General features: G+C 52.6%; 1 protein-coding gene across 5 annotated transcripts in view; it reads left to right on the forward strand.

The window, feature by feature from the left end:
* Positions 1–19,331, forward strand: part of PCNT (pericentrin) — a 106,610-nt gene that overhangs the window by 44,994 nt on the left and 42,285 nt on the right. For 4 of the 5 annotated variants that reach the window (XM_059921767.1, XM_059921769.1, XM_059921768.1 and 1 more), the window contains 10 exons: positions 2,214–2,365; positions 4,060–4,190; positions 4,281–4,519; positions 6,322–6,484; positions 6,700–6,912; positions 10,488–10,520; positions 11,865–12,094; positions 12,494–12,610; positions 13,448–13,654; positions 15,750–15,920. In XM_059921767.1, coding sequence (XP_059777750.1) covers positions 2,214–2,365; positions 4,060–4,190; positions 4,281–4,519; positions 6,322–6,484; positions 6,700–6,912; positions 10,488–10,520; positions 11,865–12,094; positions 12,494–12,610; positions 13,448–13,654; positions 15,750–15,920 — 1,656 coding nt within the window. The remainder of the gene's footprint in view (positions 1–2,213; positions 2,366–4,059; positions 4,191–4,280; positions 4,520–6,321; positions 6,485–6,699; positions 6,913–10,487; positions 10,521–11,864; positions 12,095–12,493; positions 12,611–13,447; positions 13,655–15,749; positions 15,921–19,331) is intronic. The other variant, XM_059921770.1, reaches the window with a different exon arrangement.

Consider the following 19,331-nt stretch of genomic DNA (forward strand, 5'->3'; position numbering starts at 1 on the left):
TTATTCCCGGACACTCTGCTGTTGAGCCTCAGCCCTTTCCGGCCGTCACAAGGGGGTGTGTACTGGCCTCTCTCGTTCCGTGTTGACTGGAGGTTCACAGATGGCGCTGGTGGGGCCGTACCCGCCATCCAAGCTGCCGAATGGCATCCGTTGCGTGTGTGCTCATTGGTGGACTTGGGCTTGTTTCTATCTTTCTGCCATTATGAATAAAGCTGTCCTGAGTTTCCTACACACACCTCTTACCACAGATGTGCAGGAGCTTCTTAAACCTAGAAGTGCGTGTCCCAGTTGTGGGGTTCTGCCCCTGGTGGGTAACCCCAAGGCTGTTTCTGCGTGGTTCCACCAGTCGTGCACTCGAGCTCCTGTTACTCCACATCCTCTCCTGGAATGTTCTTACTTTTTAGTTTTTGCCAATTTTGTGGCAACGAAATGGTGTCTCTCGGTGGTCTTAATTTGCTGATGAGATGCGCATCTGGTACTATGTTTGTGATCCATTTGTGTTTCCCTTTCTGTGAAATGCCTTTTTGTATCTTTGGCCATTTTTCTATTTAAAACAGTTGTTTGTGTTTTTCTTACTGATTTAGGGATTTTTTTTTGTATTTCTGGATTTCTTCTAATTTGTAGGGGTTTTTTCCCCTTTTGTCATCTTTTGATGAACAAATGTTCTTCATGGATGAATTAACTCTATTAACTTATTGAGTACAGACAGTCCCTGACTTACAGTCGTTTGACTTAGGATTTGTTGACTTACGATGGTGTGAAAGAAGTGCACATTCAGCAGGAACAGTACTTTGAATTTTGAATTTTGGATTTTTATCTTTTCCTGGGCTAGAGACATGTGGTCCGGGTCTCTCCTGTGATGCTGGGCAGGGCAGCCACACGACCAGAAAGGTGAACGACTGACACGCTGACAGCCGTTCTGGACCAAGACAGCCAGCCGCTCTGCTTCTCCTTTTCAAAAGATTACTGTTAATTAAAGAAACCAGGCATCTCAAGTTAATGAATTTAGCGCTTTTCTATATACGGGAAGAAGCAAAGTCTGGGCTCACTGAAATCATTGTTTGATCTGCACCTCCTCTACCTGGGGCCAGTATCCTGTGTTTTCCCATCCTGAGCCCGCTCAGGGCTCACTGTCCGGGCAGCTGTGGTGGCTTGATGGCTGCAACATCCTTTGTTTACTGATATGGCAGGTAACCCTTTTCATTCACAAGTGTATTAAATGCATTTCTTTTTTTTTTAAATTAATTATTTAGTTTTGGCTGAGTTGGTCATTGCTGCGCGCGGGCTTTCTCTAGTTGCGGCGAGCAGGGGCTACTCTTTCGTTGCAGTGCACGGGCTTCTCGTTGCAGTGGCTTCTTTTGTTGTGGAGCGCAGGCTCTAGGCACGTGGGCTTCAATAGTTGTGGCTTGTGGGCTCAGTAGTTGTGGCATGCGGGCTCAGTAGTTGTGGCTCGCGGGCTCTAGAGCGCAGGCTCAGTAGTTGTGGCGCACGGGCTTAGTTGCTCCATGGCATGTGGGATCTTCCCGGACCAGGGCTCAAACCCGTGTTCCCTGCATTGGCAGGCGGATTCTTAACCACTGTGCCACCAGGGAAGTCCTTAAATGCATTTTCGATGTATGGTATTTGCGGTTTAGGATGGGTGTATTGGGATGTAATCCCATTGTAAGTGGAGATTTGATAGGAATGCAGGTGAGGGAGCAGGACCAGCAGAGGAAGGGTCTGCTGTCCACAGGCTCTCTGCGTGGAACCCACCACCAGCCACACCCTGGCATCTGGGGCCGCCCCAGCCTCGAGCCATCCGGGCATGCAGTTCATCTTCTGTGTCTCTTTTGTCCATTTTTTGGTCATTGTTTGCCATCTTGAAACCTGCCATTCTCTGTTTACTTATTCCATTTTCTTTCATTTTTCCAGCGACCGGTATGGCCCAGTGGTTTATAGGAGCCACACTTTTTTCCCAAGTTCCCTCTATGCACAACATTGAAATTGTTTTCTGTCCCTTTTGTTCTCTTCAGTAAATTGGTTTCAAAATTACACCCTTCTTTTTCCTCTGGCCTGTGTTTTGTGTACTTTATGGACCCCACGCTGGTGTCGCATCATCCGTTTTCTCCATCCCACAAACCACAAACCTGCTCTTGGATAAAGAAAGTTCCTTACAGAAACTTATTTTTAACTAAATTGTCTTAACTAAAGCTTTAACAATTTTTCTTCAACAGCTAAAAGACCAGATTTTATCCTTAAGTCACGAGATAGAAGAGCGCCATTCCGAACTGGAGAGGCTTCAGCAAAGGCGGGAAAGGGAGAACCAGGAGGGCACAACTCTCATCTCGATGCTCAAGTCCGACATCGACCTGTCCCACGGCGAGAGGTCAGTGGCCGCCTCTGCTTCTTGGGCTGGAGTGCATGTTGGCACCCGGCGGATGGGACCCTGTGCTGCGTGGGTCCTCTCGTCCGAGAGGGTCTTAAAGTTCAAGACGAGCGCTGAGTCGTGGCCCCCACATACCCCCCACCTCGCTTTGCCAAACCTTTCCGTTTTGCCAGGTTACAAGGTCCGACGCTGCTATGCAGGCAGTTACTGACCCGCCCTTCTCTTGTTTGTCTGGGGGTCTTATTTAGGAAATAGCTTCCCACCTGGCGCTAGGCAGGTTTTAGCTCTGCTTCTCGTGTGGTTCTCGAGTGAGCCGTTCAGTTGTGTTTGCCTGATGTCAGGAGACGCTCTCGTCTTTGCTTGTCGGGGCCATTGGCTCAGCGTCGCCCGGGAAGGTGCAGCTCACTGGCCGGCCTCTCTGGGCCCCTTTGTGCATCTCTCGGCCCGTCCCTGCTGGTCTGGGGTTCCCGCTGCCCCTGGACCCTCGCGCTCAGCACCGCGGCGCTAGCGTGTATGCAGCGCTGAGGGTCAGAGGAGACGGGGGAGGGCCGCTGTGCGGAGGGCGGGCGCTGCTCACGGGGGCTCGGTCTCTCCGTTCAGTCTTTCACGGCTTCATTGTCTCCGCGAGGACCTTGCGTGCTGTGTCCAGCTGCCTTGCGGCTCGATGAGGCGAGTGCAGGGCAGGACGTGGCAGGCCTGGCCCTGCACTCGGGGGGCTGGCAGAGAGCGGAGGCCCCGAGGCGTTCGGGGGGCGTGCCGGCGGGTGACATGCCCCGACACCCACGAGTGTTTAGGGTTCATGAGGCTCCTCAGGGAACAGGGGTCGGCATGGCCTGGACGGGGCCCAAGGAGGAGGGGGGGGCTGGGGCCTTCTGGCATTTTCTCTCAGAGCAAAGCAGACACTGCCTGCCCGAGCCCGTCTCGGGGTGGTCCTTACGCCCTCCCCGCACGCTCCCTCCGAGGGGCCTGGGCGGCAGCAGGGGCTGTTGGGCCCGCCGTTTGCAGTCTGCCCCCGCCTGCCCCCGCCCCTCACATCCCCGCGTCCCTTTCTCACTGTCTCTGGCCCCGGCCTCGGGTGTCAGCTTTCCGAGGGGCGGCTCTTCCCGTGTCTTGAGTGGCGTTGCCCTGTGCTGGGCCTAAGGGAGGGGTGTGAGCCGTGGGTGGATGGGGATGGCCAAGCCCTGACGTCTCGTGGGCACCGGAGCCACGTCCTGGGCGGGGTCACCGTGCCCCAGACGACGCCCCGCAGCTGGAAGGGCTGGTCTGGGAGGATGCAGCTCAAAGACAGGACTCCTGTCCTAGGGGAACCAAACCCCCCAAACTCCGTGGTTTATGTGGCCCCCGAGAGAGACATGGGGAGACACGGCGCCTTCCCATGCTGGTGGGCTGTGGGCGCGCGGTGACTTGAACTTTGGAGCCGGTGTCTCCTGAGAGGCTGGAGCCGGAGGGGCCACGTCGGCGCCCAGCTCTGCTCCCGGGAGCCGGGGAGGCTGTGGCGTGGCGCAGGCCGGGTCTGTGCAGCTCGTGGCGGCGCCGCTGCAGGGAGAGCAGCTGGGAGGAGGGCCCTGGGCGAAGCCCCGGTGCGGGCTGGGCGCAGGCCTCCAGAGAGGGGCGCTTAGGTCACCCACAGCGCTGCGCGCGTGCCGTCGGCCGGGCGGGGTCTCGGCTGACGCTGCCCCGTGTGCCCCTCTCAGGAGAGCGCTCCGGGACGCCCTGAGGAGGCTGCTGGGTCTGTTTGGGGAGACGCTCAAGGCCGCTGTTGCCCTGAGGAGCCGCATCGGCGAGCGCGTGGGGCTCTGCCTGGAGGACGAGAGCCCGCCCGCGGGTGAGCGCCCACAGCCCTGTGCCCACAGCCCCCAGGCCGGCCGCCGGGCGTCCTCCTGGCAGCGCGGCCTCTGTGTCTGCTCGCTTGTAGCCCCGGCCCTGGACGAGGCGTGGCCTGGGCTCGACGCGGCCCTGCCGGAGCCGGACGGCGCGTCGCCCGAGCGTGCCGAGACGTCGTCAGTGGCCGAGATCAGCAGCCACGTCTGTGAGAGCTTCTTCATGAGCCCGGAGAGCACGCTGGAGTGGGAGCAGCCCGTCAGGAGGGTCTACCGGAGCCTGGGCCTGGCGGTGGACGGCCTCCTGGAGATGGTCCTGGACTCCACCAGACAGGTGAGACGCGGCCCCTCGGCCTCCCTCTGCAGAGGAGGGCGACGGGCCGAAGGGGCGGGCGGGGCGTCCCTCCGCAGAGGAGGGCAGCGGCCGAAGGGGTGGGCGGGGCATCCCTCCGCAGAGGAGGGCAGCGGCCGAAGGGGCGGGCGGGGCGTCGGTGACAGCGCAGCCCCAGGGGCCTGCCGGGTGCTGTGCGGTCAGGGTGGTCAGGGTTTCCGGTCCTCCACCAGACCCTGCGGGCGAGACGGGAGGTCTTCTCTCTCCAGGCAGGTCTGATTTCTTTCTCTCCTCTCTCTGCCGGGTGTCGTCCTGAGCCTGTTACCCCCAGGGAGGTTCGCCCACAGGTTTTCCTCAAATAGGAGTCTTTTCTGAGCCGAAATTCTTGGGGAAGTAGGCTTGCTGTGAATGAAAAGTAAAACCTCAGTGCACTTAATTTAGATCATGTGTGTTCAGCCTCTTTTACTGCACCTTGTACACCATTTTAATTCTATGTTGAATACACTTACGTTTAGAGATTATTACTGAAGACGGGAATTTTTTTGTTAACCTTTTAGAATGTTTCAGACAATTAGCAGAGGCATTAAGTAGGAAAACTTAGAAAGCAATAGCCTTTTCCCAAAGTTGCCCAGTTAAAACATAAGCATTTTCACGTGAAGCATCGCTGTTCAGTCTCAGAAACATTGAGGCGCGAATGCAGGTAAAGCCACAGTGTCGAGCCCTGAAGTTCCTCCTCTGGTTTCGTCCCATCTTCTCTCAGAAACCAGACAGAGTTGGGCAGCATCTGATGATAAACAACCAGGTGCTTTTGATTGTCCCCAAGCACAGTTAACGGAACAGACGCTGTCGGGTCTGCAGTCTGACCTGGCCCGCGGCCCCCACTGTGTGCTCTGCAGGGTGTGTAAGCGGGGAAGCAGGGGAGGTGGGAGTTGGCACAGGGCAGCGGCCAGAGGGGAGCGAGGAGCCCCTGTTCAGGTCGGGGTCAGTGGTGGGGGCTGCCCGAGGACCGCTGGCTGCAGGAGGGGGCAGCGGCAGCCGAGAACTCGGGCGGGCGGCCCACAGCAGGGCATGAGGAGAGGTGGCGCCAGGGGCTGTTTTCAAGGTAAACCCAACAGGCTTCCTTAGAGGCTGGGGCCGGAAGGGTCAGAGTGGGTTACACGCAGGGGGAGGCTTAGGGGGCCCGGGCCAGGTGCTGAGTTGTCGGTCAGGACAGCTGGGTGTAGGCGTTTAGCATTCAGAGATTAATCTGGGCCCTCCAGCCTGTGGGTGGCCTGGAGGCTTCAGCCTGGACATGCCCACCAGGGGAGCTCAGGAGGAAGGTGAGGTTGGGGCCCCGGGCTGTGCCTGGGAAGGGGGGGCGTCCCATGGTGTCCGACCTGGGGAGGGAGGGTCGCGTCAGGTCCCCTGCCCGGTGTGGTGATGGCCCAGGAGCCTTTCCCCATCCTCCACCTGCAGTCACCAGGGGGCCTGTCCCTGCCCGGGTGCCAGACTCCTGCCCGTGTGTACCATGAAATGACCACCACCCCCCCCCCCCCCCCGCCGTGTTCCACGCAGACACACGTGGGGTCGACGGTCACAGACGGTGTGTCCATGCAGCGTTGTCTGTGTCTCCGTGTGCAGAACTTTCCTTTTTTGAAAATTTGTTGCTTATTTAGTAACTGACATAACATTGAACATGGAAATTGCTGTTTCTTACAGGATATTTATGGTTTCCCCAGAATTCTATGCAAATAGAACTCCGTTGGTGTCAGTATAAGCTTTGATTACTTTTGGTCCAAAATGCTATTTTCAAACGCGTTTCACAGCTGGAGGAAGCCCGTCAGATTCATTCTCGTCTTGAGAAGGAGTTCAGCTGTAAGAGCGAGGAGACAGCGCAGGTGGTGCGGAAGCACCAGGAGCTGCTGGAGCACCTGGACGCGGAGAGCGCGGCCAAGGCCCGGCTGGCGCTGGCGCTGCACACGGCGGAGGGTGAGCGGGGCCTGCCTGCCGGGGGCGCGCGTCGTGCTGGGGTCTCGATAGCAATGGGGTCAGCCACCTTCCTGGGGGCGCGCCGCCGCCCCGACCCCACGCGCCTGTGCCTCGCACTGAGGGTGGTCCGGTGCCGTCCCTGGGGGAACAGGACCCCCCGCCCCCCCCCCCCACCCCCCCGGGGGCCTTACAGCGGTCTCCCGCGTGGACCGCAGGCATCGTCGAGGGCTTCACAGAGGAGAGGGCCGGCCTGCAGGAGGCGCTGGGCCGGAAGGAGGCGAGTGAGCAGGGCCTGGTGGCCGAGCTGGAGGGCCTGAGGCAGCAGCTGCAGTGCGCGGCCCGGCGGCAGGCGGAGCTGCAGGAGGAGAACTCCGTGCTGTGGAGCCAGAAGGAAGCCTTGGCTGTGGAAGCCGGAGAGAGGGAGGCCGGTAAGGAGGCCGAGCTGCAGCCTGGGGCGCGGGCAGAGCCGGGCTGGCTCGGACTCGAGGCTTTGAGGTCAAAGGGGACGAGGTTGCTGGCCCTCTGGGCTGCGTGTGGCTTGAGGGCGGCTGCGGTGGCTGGCTGTGCTGTAGGAAAGGCTGCTGACTCTGAGGCCGGGTCGCCTGGCCAGGGGGTCGCCCACCTGTGTGCGGTCATCAGCCTCGGCGTCCTAGAGGCAGTGGTCCAGCGGGGAGTGTTTGTTTGGGATCAAAGAATTGCAGTTTGGAGCACGCAGATTCTGGTCCCGATAGGCAATAGAAACAGTCGGAGCCTTTGTGGGTGAGGACGGTGGGGGGGGGGGGTTTGCCTACAGAGAATTTAATTGGAGTCAGAGGCAGAAGCCAGTCTGGGCTGAACGTGCCTGAGGGCCGAGGCCGTCATGAGGGAGGAGAAGGTCCGTTTCGGGGACGGGAGCAGGTGCGGTTCTTGCTGCGTCCCTGGAATCTCTGAGCTTCGGCCCAGGTCCCAAGTTCACGGCTCCCCTCGCTGGGGACGGGCTTGAGTTCCACTCCTTAATGGCCCCCAGGCTCCGTCTTAAAGCACCTTGACGTGCTGACTCTGTTTTCTTTCGCATTTCACAAGATAAATAGCCAAGAATGTGAAAAAAAATGAGGGCTACTTAAAAATTTTCTTTAAAATTACCAGAAAAGTGTCTGTTAACCTTAGCTACGAAGACATACAGTTTTTGCTTTTGTTTTTTTTTTTAACATCTTTATTGGAATATAATTGCCTTACTGACATACAGTTTTAACAAAAGTAGGTCATTATAGTTTCAGATTCTTAGAAATTTTAGATCTTAAAATATTAAACGTAAAAACAGTTAAAACATAAAAAGCTTGAAATGTGGAGCTTGTGGGCAGTGGCGGCGGCGGGGGCAGCCGGTCTGTGAGAAGTGACTGCGCCTTCCTCTCCCCGCGGCCCCCGAGCGCGAGTCCGGCCGGGCCCACCTCTCTGCTGCCCCCCCCCCCCCCACAACAAAGGCGTCAGCGACCTTCTGACTTAAAGGGGCTCCTGCTGAGCCACCACCCCAAGCAACTCAGAAAACTCATTTCTCTTCCTCCAATTCTTCTTTTTAGTTTTCCGATGAATAAACAAACAGTTGTCTGTTTAATTGGCTTCTGCCCTCGTCTTCGGTACCTCTTGTGGGCGAGACGCCCGTTCACGCTCCCACGGCTCTTGAGTGGATGTGCGGGTCCGACGGACTTGCAGGCTCTTGAAGCAAAGAGTGATTTGTGCCGTTGTCTTGGTTTCCATCCGCCTGGGTTATTAAAACTATTTATAGTCATCTCCCGACCTCATCTTCTTGTTCAGCTTTAATATATATAATATTCTTTTGTCTCTTTTCCATTTTTTGATGTGAACTTCTGATGGTAAAAAATTAACCTGCTTTCTTTGTTCCCTTGGATGTCTTTTTTCACCCCTTTGCTTTGTCCTTTCTTGTACTTGAACTGTGTCTAATGGATGTTGTGCTAATTGAGAGCGGACCCGAGGCATCGTCTCAGCTCTGTGTCTGCGGTGACTCTGTTCCCGGGTCTGCTCGGGCTTCCTAGGACTTGCTCTCCCCGCCACCTCGAGCTGGGGCAGGGCCGTCCCCTGCTGACTGTGCCGCCTTCCGCTTGGCTCGTGTGCTTGCTTCTTCCTCGTTCAGGTCGTGTCCTTGGTCCCCAGCACAGAAACCCGTCCCGGTTTCCCCTCTCTGCTCGGCCCCCAGGGACAGAGGCGTGTGTGAGCACATGAGCGCGTGTGCTCTGTGTGTCTGTGTCGTGTGCACGGTGCTCCCTGAATGGCAGTAAGATGTGGGTTGTTTTCTCCGCGGCTCCCCGCAGACTGGACACTTTCAGAGAAGGACCTTGAGGGAAACCTTCCAAGACCTCGAGTGCCTGAAAGTTACCTGATTTCAACCTCATCCTTAAATGAAGTGGTAGCTGGAAAGACACAATTCTAGATGTGGTTTCTTTTACTTGAATACTTTGAGACTAAAAACCATTGTTTTCTTGCATCTGGACACTCGCTGGCACGTCTGATCGTGTTTCTTTGGAGGTGTTTTTAGAAGTTTCTCTTTGCTTGGATGTTCACACGTCCCGGAACCGTATCTGGAGTGGTTTCCCATGCCTGCCCTGCTCTGCCTGCAGCCGGGCGTTTGTTACATCTGGGGCTTTGTTGTCATTACTTCTTGGCAGTGTCTCTTCCGTGCGCACACTTTGCTGTCCCCAGACGCCCTGGGCCACACGTCCCAGTGCGGCAGTGTCCTGGCTGGGGCCCCCTCCTGTTCCCGGGTGTTGGCGTCCCAGCCTGTGGGTCCAAGTGGTGGCTGGGCCCTCCCCATCTGAGACCCATGTTTGTTGTCACAGGCTCTCGTACCTCCAGCCTGCTCTCCCTGTGCGGGGCGTTAGGGCTTCAGAGTCGGAACCGCGTGGGAGATGCAGAGGTGTAGGGTCAGGCGAGCGGCCACGTAGCCCTAGGCCTGGCGCCTCCCCTGCGTCCACTGTGACCGCCCCTCACCCCTGCAGAGAGGGCTGGCCCACCTGTGTGGTAGGGGCTGGCCGGGGGGACAGATCCATGGAAGCTTTTCCCGGACCCAGGCCAGTCTTCCCTCCTGCGTTTGTTTTATCCCCAGGAAATTCTCGTGTTTCCTTTGGGTCCTCTCGGTTTGCTGTCATCTTTACATGGTTAACCCACCTTAATTTCTCACTGTTGTCTGGTCCTTGTCTCTACCTGCCCGGCCATCTGGGGACTCCTGGTGCGCTGCTACCCTGCAGGAGACCGCCGGCCTGGCACCTGACCTTCCCTTCCCTTCCCAGGCGCGGTCCTGGGGGCCACTTGGTCCTGATTCTGCTTTGGCTCCTCGTGAACACGGGCCAACTTCCAAAGGGCGGGGGGTCCTGGCGCCCGTGGGGGAATTCAGCTCAGCCTCACCTGTTCTCGGCGTGTCTCGTGCCCGCCTTCAGGGCGGTGCCATCTGTCCTCTGTGTTTTTCCTTGTTGTCTTTAAAAGTCAGCGGCAAAGCCCTTGGGAGCCGGGACCTGCTGCGACAGGAGGGCCAACAGTGGCCTCAGTCTTAACAGAGACCTAGCGGCTTACGCTGCATCCTTACGGTCCTGGAGGCGGGAATCCAAGGTGAAGGTGCCGGCACGGTCACCTTCTGGTGCGAGCCCGCTTCCCACTCGTGGACGCGCCTTCTCGCTGGGCCCTCACGTGCAGGAGGGGCGGGAGCTCCGTGGGGCCTCTTTTGTAAGAGAAGCACTCATCCCCTCATGGGGCTCCGCCCTTAGGACCTCATCACCTCTGAAGGCTCCACCTCCAAACACCAGCACATGAATTCTGGGAGCACAACATTCGGACCAAGCAGTGGCATCATGGAAATGATGCACTTTTCAGAGGTTGTCCAAGGCCTGGCATCAAGGCCACATTTCCTGGAGTCCTGCTGCTGACATTCTCCCTTCTCTTATTTCTAACTTTCATACCCTAAGTCACCCAGTTTTCTGTTTTCATTTCTGAAAATGCTGTGTGTTTTCATTTATAGGCACTCCTGTTTCTATAGCACGCAAGGATTCAGGTTTGTAAAAGCAAATGAGTGATTTCTGTGTGGTATGCTATATGTTTGCATCAGGTTTTCCAATTTTTTACTAAAGAGGACAGGTACTTAGCTTTTGTGGCAAACTACTACATAAAAGATAACTTTGATCTTCAATATTCATACGTAAAAATGGGCAAGCATTTCTCTCATGATGCTTAACTGCAGTTACTGAGCCGCAGGAAGCCTGTCTGGCCATAGTCGTCCTTGGGCTGGGGGCCTGCACTGGGGGCCCCAGGAGGTCTCCTGATTCTGGGGTTGGCCCTCTGTGTGGCCCTAATGGCTGCATGGACGCCTCCCCTCAGTCCTGCCTGCACAAAGGCCGTGAGACCCTGAAGCGGGTCCTGTCTGGGTGGCTGAACAGGCAGCACCGGTCATCACAGCAGCGACACACAAGCCCTGGTGTCGAGTCTCTGAGGCCCGTGAGGGACACTGTTCTAACTGCATGTTTAAGCCTAATTTGCCATCGTTGCTGACTTGTTAGCCTGGAAGTTCATTGAGAATATTACATTAGTGGGGGTGATAGTTTGTCATAAAAGACTGACAGATTTATACAAACCAAAATAATTAACTTTGGAAAGCTGGTGAAATGTAAATACAAACATATGGGTTTAACATTTCAGTTTCAGGATAGTTTCAACACTTTGGGATCCGTTGCAGGGAGACCTCTCTTCCAAAGATGCTTATTAACCTGTCGTTTCCCTTGGATCGTGGCCTCGTCGCCCCATCCATTTTAGGTCGGCTTTAGATTTGCTGACGGCTCGACCCTTTTCCTCAAGACAGGTCACCCCCGGGTGCGTAGGGAGCCCTGTGCGGTCAGCACGTCAGCCGGGAACCTCCCCAGCGGCCTGGTGTTCCCTCTGGTGGAGGTTTTAAGTTACATTTTATTTTTCCATGTTGGAGAATATACGTGAAGGCAGAATTCCTAGAAAGCTACCTGATTCGTCATTTGGGGACACAAAGATGTATTCTCTTCTCAGGCTTTAAAATTTTTTATTTTAGCCAATTTTCGTTTAAAAAGTATAATTTTTCCTTCCTCCCCTCCCCCCCCCCCCCACAGAAGTACTCAGCTTTGTTTTCAGTGGGTTTTGGCAGATTTGTGGCTGTTTATTAGGACGTGGGCTCGGGATCTGACAGGTCGAGGGTGCACATCCGTCCTCTCGAGCTGGCTGTGTGTCCTTGGCTGAGTCACACGCCTGTGGCGGGGGGAGGGATAAGCATGCTGCCCCCCCGCGCTCCATCGCTGAAGAAGCACGGGTCTCCATGTTTCTGCTGGCACATGGCACCCTGAGCTGGGCTCCTCGCCTGTTTCCTCGGCACCTTTAGCTCTTCGGAAGGAAGTGGAGTCTCTCACCCAGGAGCAGTCGGAGACCAAGGAGCAGGCGGAGAAGGACCGTTCAGCTCTGCTCTCGCAGATGAGGCTTCTAGAGGCCGAGCTGGAGGAGCAGCTCTCTCGGCAGCAGGCGTGCACGCGGCAGGCCGAGGAGCTCTCCGCCCTGCGGCAGCAGATGGGCTCCCTGGACCAGCACCTGCGCCGCCAGCGCCAGTTCATGGATGTAAGAGTCTCGAGCGATAAGCTTATTTGCGTCACCGGAGGTCATCTTCGTAGCATGAACTTCTTTCCAGGTTGTTAAGTAGCTTCTGTGCTGGCATCGGGGTGAACGTGAGCGCAGCCTGGCGGACGTCTCGGGTGTCGTCCACGCGCATCTTCCCCTGGCCCGGGGCGGCGTCTGCTGGCCCCCTGCTGTCTGCTTTCTGTCCCTCCTTCTGCCCGTGTCTCAGAAGCCGCCCTGGGTCCCACCTGGGGGCTGCGCCTCTTCATGTGGCTCATGTGTCATTCGCGGTGCCCATGACAAGGGGGCCCCTTCCGCCCGGTCCCCGTCCTCCACTCCTGCCTGCAAAGGGCGGTGGGGACGCTTGGGGAAACGGTGCAAACAGGCCGCCTCTCCCGACAGGCGCAGGCAGTGGAGCGGGAGCGCGAGCGCGAGGACTTCCAGCAGGAGATCCGGAGGCTGGAGGAGCAGCTCCGCCAGGCGGCCCGGCCGCGCCCGCCGGGTCCCCACGACGTCGATGTAAGTCAGCCCACCCGCCGCGCGCCGGCCCCGCCCGCGGGGGCTGTGTTCTGCGCCGCTCTCAACAACAGCTTCATCTGTACCCCCTTTCTTGCCTTCCATGTACACGCAAACGACCACGGGTGCAGCTGGATGGTGAGGTGCGAGTGCTCTGTGCTTGTCTGTGTCTGTCCGTCCGTTCGCACCCTCGGTGCTGCCGCCTCTCGCCTGTTCTCTGCATGACCAGACAGGGAGGGGTTGGTGCACGGGGGCCTGTCTCTGGTTTGTTTTTCTTGCTTCCTTCTGCTTGGGGTTGGATCTGTCTGCTTCCTCCTGTCTGAGGTCGCTGTAGTTGATTTGCTTATTCTTATTAAAAATTAAACTTACTTTGAGATGATTGTGGATTCACTTGCAGTTAGAGGAAATAAGACCAATTCCCCCCATGGTGATGTCCCACAGGAGGTCCCAGCCAGGGTGTGGACGTGCAGACAGGAGACGGCGCCCACTCCCTGTGCAAACGGACCATAGGTGTAACCTTTGCACTCAGCCTGCTTCTTGACCCTGCCCCAGGCGGTGCTGTATCTGTGCTCGGTTCTTTTTTTTTTACTGCTCAGTGGCTTTCCATTCCTTCCTCTCAAAATTAATTTTATTTTACTAACAAATTCTGTGTTATTTTTTGTGTATCATTTTACGGAGAGAATTCTGTCTTATTCTTTCACCAGGCTTCACTGTGCAGCGTGGGTCTAGAAAACCATGTAGAGGATCAGTTTTCTCACAGTTGTGTTGTACTTTTTAATTTGCAAGGTGGGTTTTTTTTTTTTAAACTATTGTTTCTGAAGTATTTTCTGTGGTTTTTAGATTGAATTGTTAGAAGAAAAATTGAGAGAAAAATCAGATGGACTTAATGAACTGATTATAAAGAAAGAGTTGGCAGATAGACAAGTATTAATCCAGGAAGAGGAGATTAAACGTCTGCAGGAGACGAACGCCAGCACCACAAGAAAACTGATGCAGCTCCAGGGAGAACTGGAGAGACAGCGGAAAGCTGCGAGGGACCTGGAGCAGGTGACCGTGCGGTCCCGGGGCGGAGGGGGGCGGCAAGGGGGGAAGCTGCTGTGGCGGGGCTTCCTTTTCACCGCAGACCCGCAGCTCTGACTGCTCCACTGTGGACACAGGGTCACCAAGCGTGTGGGGGTCTCCCCAGTCCCCAGTGACCCCAGCTGGGTGTCCTACGACTTAGCTCAACTCTGACGTCGTCTACTTGGAGATGGCGTCAGACCCCACAGCTTAAGAGCTCAGTCCCACAGGACTGTCCCCGCCCCCAGATGTCCACCTCAGGTCCAACTTTTATAAATTGAGGATCCCACGACCCCCTCCTGGGTTTTGACGAATTTGCTAGAGTGGCTCACAGAACTCAAAACACTGTACTTGCTGGGTTGCCAGTTTATCATGAAAGGATGCAATTCGGGAACAGCCAGATGGAGGAGGTGCGGAGGGCAGGTGGGGAGGGCGCACTGACCCAGAAGCTCCTGGAAACCCATCCTTTTGGGTTTTGTGGAGGCTTCATCATGCAGCCATGATTGGCCATTGGTGGTGGATTCACCCTTCAGCCCCTCTCCCCTCCCTGGAGGCCAGGGCTGAGACTGAAAGTTCTGACCCTTTAATCCCATGGTCAGTTCCCCTGGCGACCAGCCCCCATCCTTCAGTGGCCTGGGGCTTCCCCAAAGTCACTTCTGTGACACAGACTCAGATGTGGCTGGAGGGGTTTGTTGGGAAGGTAGGGCACCTTCGTCACTCTCATCGCTCAGGGAGCGCCAAGGTGTCAGGTGCTCTGTGCCAGGCATCGGACAGAGACCAGGTGCGTGTTTCTTATTGCACGTCACAGTGTCGCATTAGTGTAATAACATTTCATACCAGTTTTATAGCACTCCTTTGTCTCTCAAGTACTCTTGAGTTTATCCCTAGTAATTAAGTAAATCTTCAAGATTTTAGGTTTAGAAAGCTTATTTTATTAAATACTTTACATAGAGCCTAGTTATAATTATTTTAATTTTTGAGTTAGGAATTTATGTCAACTCCTCAGTGAAAACACTTCTGGTGATAGTTCTTCTAGTTGTAGTTTGGAATTACGCGTCAGTCATGTGCACGTTCTTGTGTCTAAGAGTTTAAGATGAAGTGGGAAAGCTGCGTGTGGGCAGGTCCCCTGATTGGGAGTGGGGCAGGGCGGGGCAGGAGGGCCTTTCCAGTCAGCGCTGCCCCTCCTTTGCGCATTTATAGCAGGAAGGAATTCAAGTTTCTTGTATCTCCTGTCACTGGAGGTTTAAAGGTTACTTGAAAGTCTGAGGCTCAATGAGAAATTTTATTTTGGAATCGTTTTGGCCCTAAGAAAACCCTGGCTCAAGGAGGAGAGTTTTATCAGGTGTGTTTGGTTTGAAAATGCTGATGAGAACCATTAGGTGAAGCCCAGGCCCCTTCTTGAGGATGTGCTGTGTGGGAAGGACGCCCAGCACAGGCCCCGGGGCTCCTGAGCCAGCCAGCTGGCCTCTCTGTCCCCCCCTGGTCGGGGACAGTTCTGGGCGGCTCCCCCCCCCACCCCCGCAGCCAACAGCTACTGAGCTTACTAGGCACCAGGGTGTAGAAAATGCCTTTTTTTTCCTCTACAAAGTTGGACCACGTGTACAATTTTGGATGCCTATTTCTTCCCCACTTAATATGTTGTGACCATTCTATCCATATTAAATGTTCCTTGAAAACTTTTTACATTCATTCATAACTTGCTCCTGGTGTCCACACTGCAGTCTAAATGTAAAAACATTCGTTGTATGGATGTGTTGTCAGCCATTGCCCTGTTCTTTGTCAGGTTCTTCCCAATTAAAACAATTTGCTGACAGTCTGGAGACCCTTTTGGTACCTTGTTGAATAATGACTGGGCTAACTTCCTTGCAGTGGAATCTCGGGTGCCCGCGGCGGCTCTGTTTGGGCCGCACCCTCCACTAGGCAGGCGTCTGCTCTGGAGCGTGGCTGGGTCTGTGGATGGTGTGTCTGGCACGTGCAGGTGTGCGCAGGTGTGCTCCAGAAGGGCTGAGGAGGACAAGCTGCAGTTTGAGGCCCCCGATTTCCTGAAACACTTGCCTAAAATAAATCTGTTTTTCTTAAATAGGACAAAGAGGCATTACAGGAACAGCAGATGAGTAACTTGCTCCTGGTGTCCACACTGCAGTCTACACTGGATGAGGGCAAATGCCTGGGGTCACCTGCGGGCAGCCGTCCTGACGATCCCGAAGTCCAGCTGGAGGCGAGGCACAGGGCGCTCCTGCAGCGTGAGGACGAGGTGCGTGTGGGGCGGGCCTTGCGCGAGTGCCCCCTCACTGCTCCGCGTCCGCTGGTGGCCTCCCCTGCGCTTCTGTGTAGCGGGCAGGACATCCAAGCGATATAGTTTGTGGGCTTGTCACTGCTGTGTACACTTTGTAATTTTAACATTTCTATGTGGATTATAGGACAGTAAGTTTTTCTGGCACGTACTTTAAATCTTTCAAAGTGATTTTAACAATTATTAAATCAATTAGAATATTAGATCATTTTTAATGCTTACCTTTAATGCAAAGTTTTGGACTTAAAAGAACAATTAGAAAAAATTAAAGGTGACTTTGTAAGTGAAAATGAAGAAGTATTACAGCTGAACTTGAAATCAGACGTGCAGGACAACAGCACTGCCGTCCGCATCAGAGAACTTCAAGAAGAGAATGCCAGTTTGAAGGTGAGCGAGAAAAACCCACCGACTCCGCCTGTGTCAACCGTGTACGTGCTATGATGGCTGGAGTGACCATCAGCTGTGGGGAGTTGGCCTCGGGCTCCCTGACATTCGTGCGCCTTCCTGCTGAGACAGAAGAGGGGCCTCATGCTGGCACCCCTGGGCCAGCTCTGAAGTGTGCAGTGGGGCCAGCTTCTAGGGACCACTAGTGGGAATCAGAGTCACCTTGACTGGTGACGTTCACCTCCTGCACCAAACTCTGCTTCCTGTTTGCAAGTCCTTTAAAGGGTTCTTGTTGGAGTAAAGCTGCAGGAGAGGCCCTTCCCTAGTGACAGAAACTGTGAAGAGGAGATAAATCATAACTTAGGAACCGTGTGACTGCTTTGGGCTCCGTTCTAGAAGAGGTGATTTCCAGGACATAGTTGCTTCCTTCCAGGAGCAGAAGAAAATCTGCTTTTAAGTCTTCTCTATTATCTTAATGTAATTGTGCTTTTGAAGGAAAAAATAAAAACAACCTCTGTATAGTGCAGACGGCAACTAAAGTCGTTGACTTTAGAGAATATCATATTAGAGAATATCACCTTCAAAGATGGCCTTGAAATAGTTGAGTTTAGACTCACTTGTTGCCTGTGGTTGCAGCCTGGCGGTCGTTGGATGAGTGTGAACTCACCGCATTGAAGGAAGTCGAAGGGTCGTGTCATTTATGCCTGTTCCTCACAAAGGTTACATCTTCATGATTGTAAAATAATCTTTAGTGAAAATGGAGTTTTAGGCCAAAGGACAACACTGGTTGTCCTTTCGGTGGGAGTTCTTCCTTAATTAATAGATGAGTGGCAGATAAGAGCACACTTTGCTTGTTCTTTGGTGATTGCTTTGAAACGAGTTGCCTAGAAAAATGCAGTAATTGATTTTTGAAAGCTGAACTAATATGTCATTTAGGCAGAAAGCACTTTAATAGAAAAACATTTTCAAATTGAGTGTTACTATTTAAAACTGTAGGCTTATTTAATTAGGATATTTCGCATCTGCGAGGTCAGGGGACTATTTCCCATAGTAATGCTTTCTTGGCATTATTATCATTGTTATCATTTCCACAGGCATTTCTGCAAAACAGAGAAAGGGAGATGACGTGTGTGAGTGAGTAGGCCGAGGCGTAGCTGGCCGGGACGGGGAGTGGCGCTCTCAGCGAGGTGGGCCTTGCCTGGCACTGTGTGCGGGACCGCAGTCTGATCTGGCGTCTTAGGCATTACGTTCTTGGTAGTTTGTAAGGTGTCTGGGTGTCAACAGGGGGCCTCTGTGTCCTTACACAGAGGTTATAGTGTTGTTTTTTGTTTTTTTTTTTATGTTGGAGGAGGGTTTAGAGATGGTGGGGCTGTAGAGTAAAAAGGAGTTTTGTCTGCAGTTCTTCATGACCCCAAATGCTGCAGTGACAGAGGCTATTGGGAAATTAATGATCTGTGTTGGTACCTTATATATGTGGCAAAATTTTACAATATCCTTTTGTGTTACTTTGAGGAATGCCTTTAAAACCAATGACTAGTTTTTTTAAGGAGATTATATCAGTTATTTGTCCTTAGTACTATAGAATGAGCCATGTGAGTATAATTTTACATACTAAAAAATATCATAAATATTAAAAATAGTTTATGTGATAAGGAAAATACTTTAGTTCCATTAAGAATAGAAAACTACTATAAAGACAATCCCAAATATTTTCTTTTGGGATTTTTGTCTATTTCTAGACATGTAAATTTGTACATCATTTGTTTTATGTAATTCTACTCATTTTTTGTGAAAGTGTCGACGATATCTTTACTTTGATATAATAAACCAAAATTCCATTCGTAGGACTGACTCTCATTAGATTTCTAATTCTGTGAAAGAGAGCACGTTTTGTTATATTTTCTGTCCTTATTTTGTGTCAGTGAAGGTTTTCATCATTTAGAATCATGGTACCGTTAGGTTTTTTGGAATGCTGTACACTTATGTTCCCACCACTCTTTGTTAAGACCTCTTTTGATGTGGTTATTGTTCTTTCTTTTCTGTGCTTCCTTCTCCAGCAGCTACTTGACATCCTAACACCTTATTCTCAACATGTATTGTCCCTTCCTTCATTATTTATTCTAATACTTGGATTAGTGTTGTTTCTTTAATTTTATCATTTACTCTCCCCCTTATTCTATAGTTTTCAAGGAAGAGGTCTTGAACATTTTTTATTAAATGTATTCCTAAGTATCTTAGGTTTGTTGCACTATTGGAAATGGGCTTAAATTTATTTTTATTATCCAGTTGTTTGCCATGAGTATACACACATACATACATATATGTATATAATTTTTGTATATTAACCTTGTATCTTGTTACCTTGCTAAACTCATATATACTAGTAGTGTTTTTATAGATTTCTAGGGCTTTCTTTGTAGAAGAGTACACTGTCTGCAAATAGACAGTTTTGTTTCTTTCCAGTCTTTGTCCTTTATTTCTTTTCCTTTCTTATTACAATGTCTGGCACTTTCAGTGTAGTGTTAAATAAAACAGTGAGAGCAGTCATCCTTGCCTTGTTCCTGATCTTGGAGGAAAGTGTTCATTGTTTCACCATTAAGTATAATGTTAGCTGTAGGTTTTTCATAGATATCTTTCATCAGATTGAGGATGTTCCCTTTTGTTTCTGCGTTGCTTCCTCTAAATCTTTTGAAATAGTTATATTATTTTTCTTTTAACTCTTCTAATAGGGTTAACTACATTGAGTAATTTTTGAAGGTTAAGCCAACCTTGCATTCCTAGGATAAACTCTACTTGGTGGTGATGAGCTGCCCTTTTAATATATTGTTGGATTTGACTTGCTGATCTTTTGTTAGTGGATTTTTCATCTGTGTTCATTGAGCTACTTTTTTAAAAAATATATTTTATCAGGTTTTGGTATGAAGGTTTTGCTGGGCTTATAAAATGTTGGAAATTTTCCCACTTTCTTCTTTTTCTGAAAGAGGTTAT

This window comes from Balaenoptera ricei, chromosome 4 (assembly GCF_028023285.1).
Source record: "Balaenoptera ricei isolate mBalRic1 chromosome 4, mBalRic1.hap2, whole genome shotgun sequence".
NCBI lineage: Eukaryota > Metazoa > Chordata > Mammalia > Artiodactyla > Balaenopteridae > Balaenoptera > Balaenoptera ricei.